The 20,357-nt window shown below is 35.7% G+C and overlaps 1 protein-coding gene across 4 annotated transcripts in view; it reads left to right on the top strand.

Annotated features, from left to right (window-relative positions):
• Window positions 1-20,357, top strand: part of ASCC3 (activating signal cointegrator 1 complex subunit 3) — a 281,717-nt gene that overhangs the window by 114,885 nt on the left and 146,475 nt on the right. For 3 of the 4 annotated variants that reach the window (XM_075087348.1, XM_075087349.1, XM_075087350.1), the window contains 2 exons: window positions 4,469-4,645; window positions 7,803-7,874. In XM_075087348.1, coding sequence (XP_074943449.1) covers window positions 4,469-4,645; window positions 7,803-7,874 — 249 coding nt within the window. Of the gene's footprint in view, window positions 1-4,468; window positions 4,646-7,802; window positions 7,875-9,246; window positions 9,320-20,357 lie in introns of those variants that run through there. The other variant, XM_075087351.1, reaches the window with a different exon arrangement.

Genomic DNA, 20,357 nt, shown 5'->3' with positions numbered 1-20,357 from the left:
GTGTGATAATCGCGTTCTGCAAATGTGTGTGGTGAACATGCTGTCAATTCTCCACATGCCATCATGAATGCTTCTGAGTTAGATATACTAATTAAATATGTCATTTAAATATAGTTACAGCAATTTTATTTCTTACTTCCAGTGTAATATCAAATCAATAAAATAGAGTACAGCTTTCAGAGAACATGACATGCAAATAGTGTGACGGCTCTGGTTTCTAGAGAAAGCCTTGTAAGTTTCAAATGGTGCTTATATTTTTACTGAGATAATTAAACACATACGAAGATTAACATGGTTGAGATTGTGTGCCAATAGTGAAAAAAACGCAATTAGCTGCATACCACCAGCCAGTGAGAGGGAATGTAAACAGAAAACTGTGTCATCCAAAATTACTTTTCAGTAATTTTTACTGCAATTTCAGGAAAAGATTATGTCTTTGTAGTGTCTTGTATATGAAAGCACAATGTCTAACTGGGACTTCTAGGACCAAATAATAAGTGATCCAGCACATCAAAAATATTAATATTTGAATGGACTGTGTTTACAAAGGGCATCTGCAAACTTTCAAGACTTGCTTTTCTATAGAAGCATCTGAGAGCAACACATGTTATGATTGCGCTTAAATCGGAAGTCAGAAAAGTAGTTTCAAAACGTATGCAGAGAACTCTGTTCTAAAAATGTGTTAAAATTCTAAAAACCATTATGGAAAATAGTCTCCATAGTGCTTGGATAGAGGAATAATAGATAAATAATTAAAACTGAATCTCACATTCAGTTTCTCCCAGAAAAATGCGGGGCGGGGGGGGGGGGGACGGGGGACGGGACCAAAACATGTCGTACGGTTGCATATTCAGGTAATTTTGTTTTTCGGACTTCTAAGCTTAGCACAGTTTTAGTCACTGCTGTTTGTATATTGCCATGTATAATTAAAAGAATAAACAAAACTCATTCTGTATATGTATGTGATGATGTGCAGACGCATACAGGTTTAGTTTACAGTTTGAATTTGTGACCATAAAATATTTGGGAGAACTGTTGTGATACATTTTGCCTTTTAGTGTGAATGTACCTTTTTTTGCTTTTCAGGGTTTTTTTTTTAATATATCTATTATTGATATTTTGTGTTGCTAAGTGAATATAAGAGCAGATGGTAAAAAATAAAGATTTTTTTTTTCTTTGGATGGCCTTGAAAGAAGGTAAAGATATTGATGGAATGATTTAGAGTCTTAATAGTCCTTATTTAATTATGAAGACTGACAAAATGTTACTACAGAGCAAAAGACATTATTGCCTGATTTCTTATAGCACTCTGATTTTATTTTTGTGCCTTGATGTAAATAGAAAATTAATTGTCCAAATAATTTGTAAATGTTGGATGTATATATTGAAAAACTTACGTAGGCACTAGATATGTATACACAGATATATGTAAAATATAAAATATACAAAAACATAAAAATGTCTGATGCATATTAGTAATTTTAGTTACTTGCTTCTGTTATCTCTGCTGCAGTTTTCATGTGGAGTTGTAATTCAGGGTTTTCAATCAGCTCCTTAACTCCAGGGCCAACTGTCAGATCAGTGAAGTTAAATGGCTTCGTTTTACAAAGGTTTTGAAAGTGGCAAGTCTCAGTAGACTGTAACTGTTCTTTAGGCATCGTTTATATTTGGAAAGAAAACTCTGAACAAACAACTTACAGTTAATTGCTGTAAGAATTCATACTTCCATGGTTATTAAGCAGAGTTCTTGTTAATTGTTTAAATACTTGAAATGCTTTCTTACCATCAGATGGAACTGAGCACATTTTCAAACTAGTGCTTTCAGGCTCTTAGGAGATTTGAAAAAAGTTGTTACTGAATTTAGTAAAACTAAATTCCAGATTGGAGCGCAGTTACACTTTCAGGTTGTTGTACTTATTATCAGGTGATTGTGAACAAAGTACAGGATAAATATACAGCAAGCAGTTACTGTTCTTACAGATTCAAGATTTTAAAAAAGTGTATAAACATAAAGTAAGTTAAACTTTTGTACAGGGTGCAGGTGCCCAGCCCAGCAGCCAAGGTGGTGGTGCCTCTGGGGAAGTGTATTTAAAAAAAGAGTAAAAACACTGTGCAGCAGTTGAGAGAGAGATAGGAGTGAGGAAAAAAGTATGAGAAACAGCCCCACAGATACCAAGGTCAGTGGTGCGTAAGGAGGTGGTGGTCCAGGGGACAAAGCCAAAACCAACCAACCAACCAACAAAGAAAAACACGCACTAACCCCCTTAAAAAAAATAAAAGAAAAAAGGAAAAGAAAACATAAAAAATCAAAACCCTCAAAACCGTTGTTGAAGTTGACTATATGACCCTTAGGTCACAACATAATCCCTCTATAAAAAGATGTGTAAGAAATTATAATACTTCTTTGTACTCTTAAAGGTGAATGCTGCTTTTGTTCCCTGCAGATGGAAGAATTTTGAAAATTAACTATCCCATTTGTCCCAGTCATCTCAAAATTTGCATTTGCATACAAGATTCTGTAGTATGTGGGCCTTCTTTTGCACAGCTGCTCTTCATATCAGTGCAAAAGGGTCAATCAGCAGGTTTTCTGTATTGTTTAGTTGCTTGCATCTCCTGTTTAAGCATCCAGATTTTTGCCATGGGACATGTCCGTCTCCAGGTGATGTAGTGGTTTACTTTGCTTGATGTCTGTGAAGTTGTGGGGGATGGTTTCTTTGGGGATTTGGTTTATTATTTTGGTGTGCTTGTTATTCGCCAGGTCCGTGTTATGGTATAGTGCATTTTATCTTCCTTGAGAATGCTTTTCATATACTTTTAAATCTTTTTTTGAAAACTTTTAATTCATCTGTTTTAATTACATGGCACTTCCTTGAACTCCAATACCTGTATTCTAAGTAAGACCTCATATTGTTTTGAACAGGACTTAGCCAGGTAGAAGTTACCAGCCTTACTCATCATGAGACATTCATGCATTTGAGACAAGTTGAGAACCTCCTATATAGCTTCAGTTATAGTGTATAAAAAACCTTTTGATGAAAGTTACTGTGAACTTTGCTTCTAAATAATTATGCTAGTAAGAAAGTTGTGAGCCAGCCTATATGGCTCTTCATGGTCAAGAAGGAAATGGCAAAATTCTTGCATACTTTCCTCATTCAAGTCTTTTGGCTAGTGTCATTATTTTGAAAATTACCTGGAAATACTTATAATATGCAGGCCTTTATATGAAACAGAGTATTTCATTGTAAAACACCATTTCTATCCCTTATTGAATGCGAAGGCATGTTGTCCTGGTTTCAGCTGGGATAGAGTTAATTTTCTTCCTAGTAGCAGGTACAGTGCTGTGTTTTGGATTTAGTAGGAGAATAATGTTGATAACACACTGATGTTTTAGTTGTTGCTGAGCAGTGCTTACACTGGTCAAGGACTTTTCCAGCTTCCCACGCTCTGCCAGGTGCACAAGAAGCTGGGAGGGGAGGGGGCACAGCCAGGACAGCTGCTCCAAACCGGCCAAAGGGATATTCCATACCATGTGACGTCATGGGGAGGAGTTGGCCGGGGAGGGGCAGCAATTGCAGCCCAGGGACTGGCAGGGCATCAGCTGGTGGGTGGTGAGCATTTGCATCACTTGTTTTTTCCCCTGGGTTTCATTTCTCTCTCTCTCTCTCACTGTTTTCCTTTTCATTACAATATCATAATAATCTTCGTTATATTTTATTTAAATTATTAAACTGTTCGTATCTCAACCCACAGGTGTTCTTACTTTTGCCCTTCCGATTCTATCCCCCATCCCACTGGGGTGGGGGGGGAGTGAGCGAGTGGCTGAGTGGTGCTTCATTGCTGGCTAGGGGTTAAACCACGACTCATGTCATGCAAACATTTGGGGCATTTTAAAAAAGAAAAAAATATAGAAAAAATGTCTGTTACAGAGCAACTTCTTGGTATTTAAATATCTTCAACTCTGCAGAAGTACTGCTACTTACTGGAAAAATGCATGTAGTAATGAACTAGAATAAATTGCCTAAGAGTTGTGGAAAGGTCTCAGAAAAAGCCAAGACTGAGGAATGATGCAGATTACATTCTTCTTTCTTTTCAGAATTGTGGTGTAATTTGGACTAAGGAAGAAATGATACCAAATTATCTGTCCTAGTTTTGCCTATAAATTGGACTATCCCTTCTTAACAAAGCCAGTTTTACTGCTATTGTTCCTCCATGTCAGTTAATGACTGTACTTTTGCCCTCCAAAAGGTTAGCAATAAAATAGATGAATAAGCAAGATTTGATGGAATTGCAGAGTGCTCTGGTTTCTTCAATACAGGGTAATCACTAACTCACATCTATTGTTCACCTTTTGTAGAAAGTATTAAATGCTGTTTTCACATTACTGTTATAAGGGATGTTTTAAAACTCTGTGCATGATTTCTTGGCTTATAACACTTGGATCATTTACAGGTTTTCCGTTTTTTAATAGGTTGAATCTACACAAAGTATGATTAGGATTTTGGGCCTTTCAGCTACATTACCCAATTATCTTGATGTTGCTACATTTCTACACGTCAATCCCTGCATTGGACTATTCTACTTTGATGGCCGTTTCAGACCTGTACCGCTAGGGCAAACCTTTATAGGAGTGAAGACAACCAATAAGGTAAAAGAAACATGAATGCCAAAGGAGGTGTTGCTGTTTGTTTTGATCATACTTCACATATGTATGTGGAGGGAGTACTGGTTTATTATGCTACAGGTGTTTTATGAAGCATATTTTCTTTTGTATAAAGATATACATAATTGAAAGGTGGTTTAAGAATCGTGTTTCCTCAGTTTACAATACTTGTAAATAAGCCTTGTTGCAATTGGGTACAATGGTACCTAGCTTTGCATTGCCCCTGCTTCACTAGTGAGTTTTGTTTGATTTAGGAGAAATCATCACCCTCAACTGCAGAGTCACTGTAGCGGCTGGTTATTTTGCCTTTCACGGTTCGGTTTTCCTTTTTCCTAGAAACGGTGGTGCTTCTTGTTTGGCTGTAAGGATGCATGAGGAATGTTGTAAGAAAAATATTAATTTATGAAATCTGGATATATATATATTAATATGACATGCATTAATACTAGCTGGATATAAATTTTTGATGAAAACCTTAGCATTAAATATCTGATGTGCACATCGGATAGAAAACACGTTAAAGTAGTCCCTAAATAAGCTGCTTTACTCTTTGTGCTTTTGCTCATTTTGGGAAGCATTAAGGCTGTGGTCAGGTATAATATTCTTATTAAAAATCATAAGGGCAGTGCCACTTGACACATAAATAATAATTCTTTTAATGCAATAATTCATACAAACACTTTTCCATAAGATTTCCTATGCATCTCACTATCTGGTAATTAAACCTTATATAGCTGAACTTTTAAAGATTTATATTCTGCTGTGATTTAATTTAATAGAAACTGAAACATTTTCAATCAAAAGTTAATTTCATAGCTTAACCGGTAACAGCATTTTTTTTCTCTTTTGTAAAAACAGACATTGCCTTTCTTACTAGGTTATTTAAGTACTTCATTCCATCTGCAGTGTAGGAAAGAAACTTATTTTACAACTGTAGGGAGCCATTTCAAGTCTATACACACAAGAATAGTTTACCATATGGTGCTTACCATGATTTGCATATTTTAACCTTCATTAATTGTTTCAGGTACCTTCACTGTTATTTGCTGTTGCTGTTCTCTAATCTTTTCCTGATACTGGATTTGAATATGTAGTTTATTTCCACTATATGGTAATAAAAAAGGAAAGATTGAATTTCTTCATGCTTACTTTAGAATGGATTTGTGATTTAAAAATCAAAGAAATGTTCAAATTATCCTATAAAGCTTGAATTTATTAAAAAATATAAGTTTTCTAAAAAAAAAAATTAGATGAGGAAATATTAGGAGTTATTCTAAAATATAAGTACCTGGCAGGCAAAGACAACTGTCTTGGTAATACCTTAGCCAGGAGTTTGTCTTTTTGCTTTTCAGAAGCATTACAGCTTTCAGAGAGTAAAATACATTTTGCAATCAAGAGAATACACTTTATAGCAAGTGAAACGTAAAAATATTAAGCCCCTTTGAGAAAGGATTCTCTTCAAGATAATGCTAATACTAAAGCTGCCAAATTATTGCCAACATCAACATCCTTCTGCTCTATATGAGAGGAGGAAAGCAATGTAAAGAACCCCAGAATCAAAAGCAGTTCCTGCAGAACACCAGCAAGTGCAATAATACTATGTCGATATCCACACCGATGAGTTGCAAGGAGATAGGAGGCTGTTAGTTTATTTAGGTAGATGCTTTGCCACGGGTTTCTGACATCCTTCATCCAAAAAACCTCCCAAAAAATTTGGAACTGATTAGTGATTTGCCGAATCACATGCCAAACTGTAGGCAAGCTTTCAAAGGGAAGGACAGCATTGTGTATTTATTATGCATAGAAGTTAGCCAGGAAAGCTCTTAAAACTCTGTACGTTGAAACTCTTAGAGCATATGGGACCACAACTAAAGTTTGGCTTCTTCAGTTGGAGGTCTGTTCATGTCAGATATTTTTCTTTAATGCCAGTTATTTTTATTTAGGCATGTTTGTGTTTTCCTATTTAAGTGTAAATGCAAAGAACATATAAAGTTGCATTTGCATGTAAGTGTATATATATGTCCACATTTGTATTTATGCACTGCCTATATACCCTTCTTCTTAATAATCTCCACTTGTTATTATTTGAAAAAATAATTAAAATGCTAACCTCTCATTTTCAGAATAATTAAATTGGCTATTTGTTTCTTGCACACATGTCCATATTGTCTCATCTTTTTATTACTATGCTCTGTACGATGCCAAATATTAATGTTCTCTTCTTCCCTCTAAAGCTGTGTTAAAGCTGTGGCTTTCAACTTTCAGCTATTCTAGATAACTCCAAGTAGTAAATTTCTATTTTCGAATTCTTACATGCTTTGCTGTTGTAAATCATTTCTTTGTGTCAAAAAAATTTGGTTATAAAACAACGGTCGTCCTTCTACCTATGAATGCACAAGTGAAGAATGGAGTGATCTGATTTTGAACTTCATTTATTTATTTTGATTTGTTACAGCCTTAATACTGAGGTGGATTTCAGTAGATATATTCTGATTTCTTTTGTGATATGTTCAAAAAATTGAAAAAAAATCTTTAGAGTAGCTTGAAGAATACTTTTTAACTGAACTCTTTATTTTGGAACCTTCCTGAAACATTTTATTTATCCATAACTGGAAACTCTGTACACGGTGCTCCCACTGTTCCCTGTGTATGACCCGACTATGAAGAAATTTCTGTTTTCTATGTTTTCTAAAAAGCTGACAGTCAGTAATTTCCTGGATATGTATATCTGCAATGTAAAAACTAGTTTTGTAGTACCAAATGGAAAGAATTAATGTTAGGTAAGATGATATATTAAATGAATACTTTGTCAATATCCTGTAGAACTAAGATTCCTTAATATGAAACAGATAAATTGAAGAATAGAGCTGGGTTATGTCTCTTCCATCATTAAAAAAATCAGCAAGTCACGTATCAAATTTTTTATCCTCTGCCTTTACTTGTCTTTTATCAACTTATTTGCATGTTCTATTTGTGAATTTAAGAATACCAAGAAGATATTTTTAGGAATGGGAATCAGTATATTATAGATTTAATTGCATAATCACTTTTTTCATGGATCACTGTAAATTGCTTGCTCTGTAGTAGAAAATATATAAAGATAGAAATGCTTTTAATATGAGGTATGGCATTTGTTTTTAAGGTGCAGCAGCTGAATCATATGGATGAAGTATGTTATGAAAATGTGCTGAAGCAAATAATGGCTGGACACCAGGTATTTTTTGTTTCGGTTTGCATTCGGAACCCATATAAAGGAATTAGTTTTGACCAGATAACGATGTATTAAGAAATATATTTTCAAATTATTTTTTATTATTTTGAGATATGTCACTTCAGAGGTCATCTCTAATCTTGAGAACACTTTATAGAAACAGCATGCAAGAAAATCTGAAGTGGCTAAAAAATGCCAGTTTCTAGCTAAGGTGAAAATCCCTGGTACTTTATCCTTTAAAGTAATTAATGTATATTTATGTCACTTTCTTAAAATGACAAGGCAAAGTAGGTCAGTACTTTAGAGACCTTGGACGTAGGTACATTTAATGAAAAAATACAGCACTTCGTTATTCTTCTTAGCCTTTCCCATATCTTTCAAATTCTAGTGTCTCCTGTTAGAGGTGAGGGATGAGAATTATGCAGGTTGTTCAAGACATGGTGCACAAGAGCTCAACATCTGTCAATTGAAATATCCTGGGGTTTGTGTTTTGTTTTTAAAGGAAGTAATCCTTCATTTTGCTTTACAATAGAGGTTTCTGCAGTGAATTTTCAAGTTTGATATTCGCCTCCGCTAAAATGGTGGGCTTACCTCATTTGCCTGAATGGTTTATCATTCTGTTATCATCGTGCTCCTTAATCGCCCCCATGCAACCTCTCATTTTTGTTAGAACTTTTCACGTGCAGCAGTGTGAGCAGCAGTAGTTGTAGCAGGTATGGCACCTATTCAAAGCAGGAACAAAAGCTAGTGCAATGTGATCCTTGAAGAGGCTTTTCACTAAATCACATCAGTCACACTAAGAATTTTCCCTTTTTCACAGAAAATTCAGATTGTGGTATTTTTTGAAAGACGAACAGTTGGTTTATGATTTGGGGGGGGAATATTTCAGCAACAGCTTCTTAGTCCTCCTGCTCCGCCTGGTTTAACACCATTCTTCCACTTGTCTTCTCTTGTTGACATCAGTTACTGTTGTTACATGCGGAAAACTTTCATGAAGATTACATATGGAAATGCTGATACTTTCCTGATTAAAGACTGTTAACAAAATTTGTTGGCAGTACCAAGGGGACTTTAGTTTATTTTCTCCTCGTTATCAATTATGCACGTACCTTACCAAATTCCTAACACTGAGGTACTTTTAGTTGCTTATCTTTCATTTCTTGTTATGATTTGATGTATTTTCACCTGCTGCAGATAAACCTACAAGTAGCAGATTCCTTATATAATAAGTAATGTATCATATACTATTATTTGAAAAATTCAAGTACAGTAAGTTGTTTAATTGTAGCAGGAGATGGTTTTGTAGCTTTCCTTGAGAATAGTTTCAGTTCCCATACTAGCAGCTGAATGGATGAGTGGTTTTTTTTATTTTAAGGCATGAGCTACAGCTGAAAAAGGTCAAGCAAAGAACTGCAGTCTACTTAATGTTACAGTTTCAGCAGCTGACAGTATTGATGATCCCCATTTCTGAAAATTGTATTTCAAACCAACAACCAAATAAGGAGAGTATTTTCAGACAAAGCAGAAGTGTGGTTTCCCTTGCTATATAAATGTTTAGTTTCAGAAGGCTTTGGTTAATTAGATTCAATTGATTGGAGATGTGAAGCATTTTCTTTGCTTGACAATGTTTGTTCTGCTATGTTGCAGAACTCTCTTAAATACACATCTAAATGCCAACCAGTTACACTGGACATTTCTTCAGAGTATTTAAAACATATTGGTCTTGATACTTATTAAACAAACTTATGAAACCTATGAAACATATCCTGAAATGAATGATATACAAACACTGGTATACAGTCTTCAACAATGCAGAATCAAGCGTATCAACTCATTGTATAATACAGTTAATTATAGTGTGTAGTATTGTGCCACATATTAAAAATTAGGGATTTTTCCTTTTAATGAGTATGCTATGACAAATGATCTGCCTAATCATTAAACCAGCTGCAGATTATTAAAAAAAGGGGGAGGGAGGTCACGTAGATATATCTGCATTGAAATGCCTGCCCCATAGTGGAAGAGGAATATTATGAGTGAATATGATTAATACTATGCTAGGAAGGTTTTCTTTAGTGTCTTTTCACAATTTTAAGAACAGCCTTCGATCTTCTGAAGTTATCACCTTCCAATTTTCTTAGTTTTTAGAAATCCATTACCTTATGTCCATGTTCACCACAGTCTGTTACCATCATGCTCTGTTACCTTTCTTAGCTTCTGTTATCCTTGAAACTTGTGTTTATTTGCATTCTATGTGTGCAAAGTTTCTTTGCTTTTTAACAAAGCTGTGGTTATTTCTAAATATACTTCTTAGAAAGATATATTCACACCTTCCCCCCAATACATGAGAAAAAATTTCCACAGCAGTTGTCTGTCTGTATGGAATTCAGGAAATGGTTGGAATTCTATAACTATTCAGGCAGTAATGTGTGACACACAGAGATCTCATTAGCATTGCTCCAGAGAGCTGAAAACCTACCTGTTCTGTTTTACTCTGAAGTGCAAGAAAGAAAGAACAGAACCAGAGAAAGATACTTTCCCTCTTCTAAAGTTCCATGAGTTAATGTACACCTTCCTGTGGCCATCTAACTTTCACAGTGTTGTCCCTTTTTGAGATTCTTTGCCAAAGTGTTTGGAATGTCGTAATAAATTAATTCAACGTTGCTTGTTTATCTACCATTCTGTTAACTCGTTTTCAAAGAATTCTACCATGCCAGAACCAAATAATCAGTCATGCTGATGTGTCCCTCTGATATTATAGGTTACAGTGTGATGCTTGACTGAAGTTATATGTTCATGTGTTTTAATAAATGTATGTGTGTTTTCATTTTTTAAGACTAAGGCTGGTAGGAGGTAGTTGCATGCTACAGGCATGTGTTTTGACAGATGGAGAGAAGCTTTTTATGTTGATTTTTCAACAGTCATCTTCTGCAAGACTTCAAGTTCTTCCTGGCTACTGGGAAATTAAAAGTTGGTGATTCAGCCTTTAATTTTGATCCATCTGCTCAAACTAATGAGATATCTCATTTGTAGGCTTCACTTTGATTACCAAATGCAACTGAAGCTGTAACATTTGTCTTCTAGCACAATTCTCCTCTTGTTTAACTTGAGGAAAGATGTAATGATAGATGGCTTGCCCTACTGAGTTTTCGAGGGGTTTTGTTATAAAAACTTTTTACCGTGACTGAAGAATTAAGATCAGAAAATGTCCCAAAGGTTTCTAGGTGCTTTTTAAGTCACAGTGCTCTTTTTGTAGGATTACTAACAATGTAGATCTTCATTAGGAGTTTTCTCTGTCAGATCCTACCTCTTAAGACTGCTTTAAGTGAGACCCTCTAGTGCTGTTAAGTCTTCTTTCCTGGGACTATCCTGTGCTCTATATTAGCTGGTGAATATTTGTTTTCATGTCATGAACTTACTGTGTTCTTGTATTATCTGCAAAGATGTTGGATCCTCTTGGACTGATTTGCACTTTTGGAGTTTTATTTCTACCTCTTAATAAACCACTGATTCTTTAAACAAAGGCAAAAAAAACCCAACTGAATTTACACACCGTTCATCGGAGAATATGATTCTGTACTCAGTTGCAGGTGGGGTATTTTTGTCAGCATTTATCTTCTGGGATACTGTTCCCTTGAAGGCTGGGTGAAGGCTCAGTCACTGAAAATTATTCCCTCAAAGTGATTACAGCTGTCTCTTGTCAGGCTGTCACCAATAGTGGGGCACTGCATTCACAGCATTAATTCAGCTGCAGAGCTGAAAAAGCTTCTTCACGTTTTACAGCCCTGAGAGAAGGGCCTCTAATGCCAGCAAGTTCCAGGGAACAGGAAGCACCTTTCGGAGGCAGGCTGCAGAGAACCTTGTGAGATCAGCAAAGATAGTGACTGAAGACCATACGTATCAACATCATTTCTATAATAAATTGAAGCATTGCATTACTAGCTAGTTTAGGACAATGCATATCATACTGTCTTTATCTGCATAATATATGAGCAGGAAAATGCCCTTGACATGTTATGCTTTGAGAAATAACATAGTATTTTTAGGAGTTTGAGAAATGACTGGTTTTTTTTCCCTGAAATATATCGTATATAAATTTTAACTTTACATGAAATTCCTTTATCTAAAAAATACGGAGCTGTTGCTCTTTCCCAGGGTTCAGTTGCTTAAGTTAGTATCCTAGGGAATTAACTCTTTTTGACTCTGACCATAGCTGCTCATCTATAGGTTCACATCATCATATCTCCTGCTGTTGCTGACCTTTTGCTGTTTTATCCCACTACCTTGGTTACTGAGAGACGATCTTATGTTTCTGTCATTGTCCCTATTACCCCTTAAATACTTTTGCTATTATGTATTTGTCAGAACCCTACAGTGTGCTATCTTCTATTGTTTTGGGAGGTTTTGGGGGGTTTTTTGGGTTTTTTTGGTGGTCTGAACATTCTCTCTTGGTCAAAAGAAAGTAAAATCCTGAAATTGTATAAGATTTCTTGGGATCTTGTTAATTTCTTGCATTATGAATTAGAAGGGGAGTTGCTGAAGTTCTTTGAAAGCTTCCAGAGGAAGTACTTCTTCAAACTGCACTCATAAAACTCTTGTTTTTGCCATATTCCCCACACTACTCACCTCTTCTGTCTCTTCTGTTCCTGCCACCTTTTATTTTCTTTTCCTCATAGCTGATTCTCTTTGATATTACTTAAACCTTCAAAAGAAGTCCTGTGTTCTCTTTGCCCGTGGTGTTGTTCCAGCAGGTCTCCCGTATTTACTCTCTGCACCTTACTTTCCTCTCAGGGCTTTTTCCTGACCTTCAATACTCTTGTTACTCTGCTTGTCTTCAGCCACAGATATGTAAGTTTCAGGCCTGGTTCCTTACCCAATGCACTTTGCTTATTTACCAATTTGGCTGTTTATTACAGTTTTCAACTTGGAGTGCCTTTGGTATTTTCTAGTCTCCTGAAACGTGTTTTCCTTTTTAAGACAACGGATGTCTCTGTTTTCCCACTGCCTTGGGGAGTTTTCTGTGTACCTCTTAGATGATACATTGTCTGTTTTAACTTTTCTTTCAGTAGCTCTGGTACTCAGTGAAACTCCTTGAAAGTTCATTTTCTCACTGAGCTTGGTATTTTCAGTTCGTAGCAAAAACTGACTGTTCAGTGGAAGTTCTGACATTTTCTATGGTTCTCATTGCCCTTGCTGCCAGTGCAGGCATCGAGGCTCAAGGTGTCAGTACTTAAATACTGAGGAGTCATCATGGCTTTACAGGAAGTGGTTTCAGTATGCAAGGAAGAGCTTTTCTGGTGGCCGAAGATGCTAGGTTGTCTGCTTCAAAGAACCTGGATTTTTGAAACAGTAAATAGCTATTGAAAGCCTCCCCACCATATCCAAAAGCGAATGCAGTAGTAGTATTTGTATATATTTAGCAATAGCTCCAGTTAACTTGAGTGGAGCAGGCTTTAGGAACTGTAAACCAGTAGAGATATGGCAACCTTTCCAGAATTAACATGCTGGAAATCTTGCTACTGGGACTAAAGATGTAGAGGAAAACTACTTAAAACAATGAACAGCCTGATACGAACCATCCGTTCTCGATGATGCACGATGAGTGATGATCTCAGACTGCCCATTTTGTGCTTATTTCAGTTCAGTTTTCTTAATAACCTTTTGAAGAAAAGTGCTTTTTCAAGTACCTTGTTAGTTTCTGAGCTTTTGCTCTTCTCATTTGAACTAGTTTCTTAGGTTTAGCTAGCGTCTTCTGTCTCACCATTTTGCTTTTGCAGTATTTCTCAACTCTATTTGATATACCTATGACAAGCTTTACCTTTTTTCTTTTAAAATGAAAATTGGATTTTTTTATAATGTGTAGAATGCAGCCCAGTATACTTGTTAAATTTTTTTATTAGCTTATGTGTTGGGTGGTTAGTATGCAGTTTTCTGGATATCAAGCTTGCTTTATTAATTAGAATTTATGTACTTAATTAAATATTGTTCTGTACCACTGTTCTGCATTTAGTTCATTAGAAATAATATTGAGACGCTATATATTTTTTTAAAAAAATCTTGGAATAATTTCTAAGTATCACCTTGCTCAGATTTTTAATACTTTACTCTTTCAAAACAGGATTTTTGATGTCACAGATCAGAAGCAGATGACACTTGAATTTATGTAGTCAAAACTAGTTCTGAGCTATATATTGTAAAAAAAGCATTCGCTTTGTCTGTAATTGTTCTCTATTTACAATAATTGACTTGAACTTTGCAGTACTAAGAAGTGTCATCTTGTTTTTCTTACAACGCTATCTTAAACCAAAAAAGAAACCCCGGGTAGTTATTTTAAATCTATTATATTAAAATGTCAGAAGTGAATTTGACAAGTATTAATTTCATCTGTAAAAATGATGGATTAGATTTCTTTATTATCGGTTTTCCAGCTGTTTTTTTGTTGCAGAAGCCATGTGAAGATAAAAGTTTAATAAGCTTAGTTACTGCAACTGTTGACAATGCTTTTACGGCTGTGTCATAAGATAAGATTTAATAAAACAGTATTTTCTTCAGAGTCTCTCAGTGGAACTTAGTACCTTGAGAATTAAGCTTATCCTAGTATTTTTCCTGGGTGAAATAGTGTTTATAGCACACTTGGACAAATAACTGAAAAGTTACTGGTTTTGTTAAAATGTGTTTTTTATCTAGATTGGTTTTTTTTCTGGACTTCCATTTTATAGCCTAAAGAGTTTATTTCAGTCTCAGTTTTTGTAACTCTGTATCTATACAGATTGCTTCTACTTCATCACCTGGTGTAGCTTATTTGCATATAAATGTGTAGGTATTTCTTCTATATTTATACATGCACTCAAGTATGAAAGTGTATAAAAATACACAAATACAGAAGGTAAAGTGGTCTGGTGGGATAGCTGAATTATGGCTAATCATTTTAGATGTTATTTATGTGTCAGCTGATTAAGTGAAGATTTGAATACTCTGGATAGTTTTCACCAGAATTTCTTTTGCAGTTTTTGCACAATTAGGGCCGATTTGTATGTATGGTTTCTTTAACAAAATCACAGACAGACAGATTCAGTGATGGTGCACTATTTTTATGTTCCGCATCTTCATCATTTATTTATGCACTTCAGTTCCACAATAACTGCCTTTTGCAATTTTAAAGATGCAATACTTAATATAATCTCATGCCTGAATAAATGAAACTTTGTATCTAACTTTAATTAAAAATACTATACTGATGTGCAGTGTAGAAGATACACTTCAAAAATGTTATATATCAGATGTTTCATGTTATTGTCGAATGATATGTATGTACTATTTCCCTCTGTATTTTCTGGTCAAACCTGTTTAGCTTTGAACGTTTAATACCTTGTCAGCTGCCTATATGAACAGCTGAGGAAATTGCTGGAAATGGATACTATAAGAAGTTTTGTATATAATAAACCATTGCTTTTCAGTTAGGTAACCTTCTAAGTGTTTGCGTGCTATATTTCTGTGCCATATGCTAATTTTTGCATATATGTTTGTATTTACGTAGTGCCTTGTCTGTGTATGTGTACTCAGGTGTTCACAATGGATTTATGTAGACCAAAAGCTCTGATTTAATATCTTTCCCTTAATGACGAGTTCATAAGGTGTTCAGTTTATGTCTGTAGTCTTGCACAGCTACACAATAACATCAGTACTAGTAATGCAACTGTTTGAGGTAGCAAGTGCTACTATTTAGAATTATTATTCTTCGGATATTATGAAAGTATGTTGAATCATTAAAACAAAAAAATCAAATTTAATTCCAAATGAGTACATTCTCATAGGCTAAAATAATAGTGTTAGTTACATCTTAAGCCAGTTGGCCTTTCATGGATGACCTAAACGTTAAGTTACAGATGTAGTGCTTACAAGTGTGGTAAAGGCACCTTGACCAGTCTTGCAGCCTAATGTGATGAGTTTTACTAGCTCTATATTAAAATCTGTTTTTTAAACGTGGGACTGCAGACCATCATTGGTCTAGGAGATTGTGGGAAGTTAAGTCTGTGGATCCGTTAGCTTCGTATTGTTCTTTAGTAAGAATTTAATGGCAAGGGTAAATGATATTCCAAAAGGCATGTGGAGAATTCTGAGTGGTCCAAAGCTTTTGAAAATTCTTGCTCTGTACCCCTGAGAGAAATGGATCTGTGTGCTTAGTTTAACATAATAAATTGTATCAGCTCATGAACTTCCTGATTATTGTCAAAACTCCTGTAAATTATTCAAAATGTAACAACATGACTACTGTCCACCAGGACCTTATGCCTGTCACAGACTTTTTAACAAATGTTACCAGAGAATCCAGTAGTAATGTCATGGGCGGGTTTTACTTTGAAATGTACAGTAACATAGGATGCTATAGAAAATAAGTTATTCTGAGGAATCCATGAGGATGGGAAATAAATATTCTTTATTAAGGCACTAAAATGCATCGGGAAATTCTTTTTGACTTTATACTTCTGTTCACTTTCCAGAGTATGAGATTTCTCACATACGTAGTGCTGTGGTGTTGATAGTTTTCTTTGTGGTTACTGAAGAGATGACTCCAGAGTATGTTACACTTGTATACTCTCAGGTATTTAATAATGAGGTATTTATAATATTCTTATTTAGGAGAGGATGTCTTCAGAAGGGTTAGGTATAGAAGGTATTGGTTTACAAGGGACATTCTAATTGTTCAAGCACAGTTTACTATTGTTTGCAGACTATTACATCATCTAAATTCTTCATAACTTTATTGTTTCATATTAAAAACATTGCTTATACGGGAAGGCAGTTCTTCATTTTTCTGATGATGTAGAAAACCTGTTGATTAGGAGAAAAAAAAGCTTCTAGATAAAGGTCTGTCTTTAAATCAGTACTGATAACAAGTAAACTAGAAAACCTGACTGTTCTGTTCTTTGTTTAGTAGGTTTATTTATGTTACTGGATCTTACAAAACCAGAAGATATAGAGGGTGACATGGCAATTTTCTTAATCTTTTTACTAAAGTAAGAGGAATGGGAATAGATATGAAGATTTCTCAAGTATCCTCTATGTTCCTTTCCTTCGGTAAAGCTGAATAGAATCTGCTTATCACTGCTGGCTTTTGGGTTATTTTGTCATATTATGGATGGTATACACATAAATAGTTTCTGAAACATATGAAGAAATACAGTAGACATGACAACTCTTATTTTGGAGTGATATTTTTCAAAAATATAATTTATGATAATGTAGAAACATATTTTAATGTACAAAGTCAAAATAGTTAATGTCAGAACAGGACAAAGGGAAATGCTTGAACCAAATTATTGCATGATCTTGTTTTTCTAAAAAAAGATGCAGTGAAAAGCTGCTTATAATTTTGAATAATAATTGTTGTTCAAGTCCATTGGCATCTGCAAAACTGCAATTGTTAACTGCCTAATGACATATATTTGCATAGTAATAGACTAGCTATTCTTGCTAATTTTCTATACAAAAATAGATATTGCTGTTTCTATTTCTATCCTGTCAATTAAAATTCAGATTAATTTCTACTACCTGTAGGAGTCAGTAAAGTATTGTTTGTTTGTCTTACTGAATAATTTGCCCTCTACTTTAATTTTGACTCTCTTCATTTTTCCTCTGCATTTTGTCATATATTTGGCTAATGCTACAAATTGAAGAGAGCATAGGCCATATTATACTGTTCTGAAACAGGTTTCTTTTAGTGTCCAGAATCCATATTTAAACACTGATTCCATAACTGAGCATTTATTTTATAGGCCATCTAATGTAATTCAAAATATGAAAATAAGATCATAAACACAAATGCTTGCAATTGTTAAAGTAATTAATAATTCTGAACTTCCTCATGTAAATTAGATCACACAAACCAATCAGCATTCATTAGTGGAAAACATGTATAACTGTTGTATAGGTATAAAGGAAAAGTTGTGATGTTTCATGGGCAAGTACTTCTTACTCAGAAGCATCCTCTCGTTTGTGCTGCTGCGTACGCAGTGACTGCTCTTCAGTCTAAAGGTTTGATATCATCAGTCTCCTATTTTAATGCTAGAGGCTTAATGCCAAACTTACGGATCCAGAACAGTTTTATCCATAGCTTTGAATGGAAGTTACACCAAACCCCTGTGTCTTTCATTTTTACTTAGTGACAGAAGACACAATGTCATGTTTCACATGAGCATAACTGAGTGCCTCTCTGAAATGCCTTTACACTACTACATGCAACATATAGAGCAAAAGGGAGAAATTAGGGGTCTGTGGTGAGTTGCTAAGATCATATTGAAATCAGAGATGTGATACAATAGCTCACACGACTGAGTGCTGCAATGGGTGGAAACAGGCTTTTGAGCAAGGTCAGGCTAGGACAGCAAGATGCTTGTATGTGAAAGCACAGCAGGGATACCTGGCACTCTGCCTAGGGGTGGGTGATGAGCCAGCTGAGAGCTTAGAAGGAGGACTAGCCAGCAGATGAACATGAGCAACAACATTCTCTTGGGAGTTTGCTACAGACCCACCAATCAGGAAAAAAGTAAATGAGGCCTTCTCCAGGCAACTAGAAGAATCCTCATGTTCACTGTCCATGATCTTCCTGGGGGACTTTACCACCCCAATATCTGCTGGAGGGACAATACAGCAGGGCAAAATCAATGCAGGAAGTTTCTGGAGTGCATTGATGACAACTTCCTAGTACAGATGATTGAGGAGCTGATGCTGTGCTGGACCTTGTACTTACAAAAAAAGATGGACAGGTTGGGGATGTGAATGTTGGGAGAAGCCTTGGCTGCAGTGAGCATGAGATGGTGGAGTTTAGGATTCTGATGGAGAGAACAAGGCAAAAAGCTAGTCCACGCCCCTGGGCTTCAGGAAAGCAATTTGGCCTCTTCAGGGATCTGTTTGGAAGAATCCTATGGCAGATGGCCCAGACGAGCTGGTTGATTTTCAGGGTTCACATCTGCCAAGCTCATGATGTGCAGGAAATCAAGGAAAGGTGGCCTAAGGCCCATGTGGATGAGAAAAAAATTCTGACAAAACTCAAAATATGAAAAAGAAGCATACAGGAGGGTAAAGCAGGGACAGAAGACCCAGGAAGAATACAAGGCACTGTCCAAGCATGCAGAAGTAGGATTAGGAAAGCCAAACCCCATCTGGATGTGAATCTGGCAACGGGTGTAAAGGGCAACAAGAAGCGCTTCCACAAGTACAGCAGCAGCAGCAAGATGACAACTAGGGAAGTGATGGCTCTTCGCCAAATGGGGTAGGAAGCCTGGTGACAAAGGACACACAGGAGATTGAGCTACTCAGTGTCCTCTTTGCCTTAGTCTTTGCTGGTCAGATTTGCCTACAGGAATCCCAGGGTCCCCAAGTAACATGGGAAAGATCAGAGCAAAGGCTTATCCGAACACTTAGCCTTACATAAATCTATGCAACCTGATTGGAGACACCCACATGTGCTGAAGGAGCTGGCCGATGTCATTGCAGAGCCACTTATGATAGTCCTTGAAAGACCACAGTGATCAGGGGAAGTTCCTGAGAACTGAATGCATGTGTCATCCCCATCTTCAAAAAGGACAAGAAAATCATGTCTGAAACCTGACTAGCAGGAGCTCAGCTGAGGTTATAATGTTAAAATGGAGGGAAAAAAAGTCAGAAGACAAGAAAATTTATCAACTTCTAACTTCAACTTAAAAAAAAATTCCTTGGTCACCCCAGGCTAAAATATCTTGTTAGCTATAATCCTAAACAGTCAATTTAATAACTAACAGCAGTAAGACCATTTTTTCTGGCAGCATCTACCTTTTATGGGGGCTTCTGTGCACCTTTTAAATCATCTCCTACCACTTGGAAATCAGTGAGACAGTAAGGTTTCAGAATGCCTAGAAATTTTATAGAAGGAAGAAAAAGATACGTTAAAATATGTATAAATATATATGTATTGTTGGAACTATTTGGAACTATTCCAAATGTATTTCTTTTGCACCAAAGACAAAGATGTTGCATACTTATGGCACCTACAAAAAAAAAATTTAAATTGTAATAGTTCCACAAATTCTGTGTTTAAAAGTCTGTGGTTAAGTGGGAAGATCTTTTGGTAGAGCCAACACAACAAAGATAGAGAAAAGGCAAGGAGAAAGAAAGAAAATCAAACCATGAGCAACTAAGTTTACACTGAGATTTAGAATAGAGTAATAACAATAAAGATTGTTACAAGTCAGAGACGACAGAGCAGGAGGTGCACCAAGAAGGTAACTAAGAGAAATTAAAATGAAGAAAAAGAAAGATGGTAGCATTTCAGAATGTGTATGACACTAGAGCCTTTTTAGTGGATAGATGTAGAACACAAAAGGCTAAATGAAGGAAGGGCAGATAGGAAGAAAATTAAGTAATTCCAATATAATGTTTTACCATAGCTTGTTACATAGGATTTCATGAGCAATAATAAAAATGAGACGGGACTGTATGATAAAGTAT

Source organism: Phalacrocorax aristotelis, chromosome 3 (genome assembly GCF_949628215.1).
Source record: "Phalacrocorax aristotelis chromosome 3, bGulAri2.1, whole genome shotgun sequence".
In the NCBI taxonomy this organism is placed as follows: domain Eukaryota; kingdom Metazoa; phylum Chordata; class Aves; order Suliformes; family Phalacrocoracidae; genus Phalacrocorax; species Phalacrocorax aristotelis.
The sequence above is the reverse complement of the archived record's forward strand: the minus strand, read 5'-3'. Positions and strand labels throughout refer to the sequence as shown.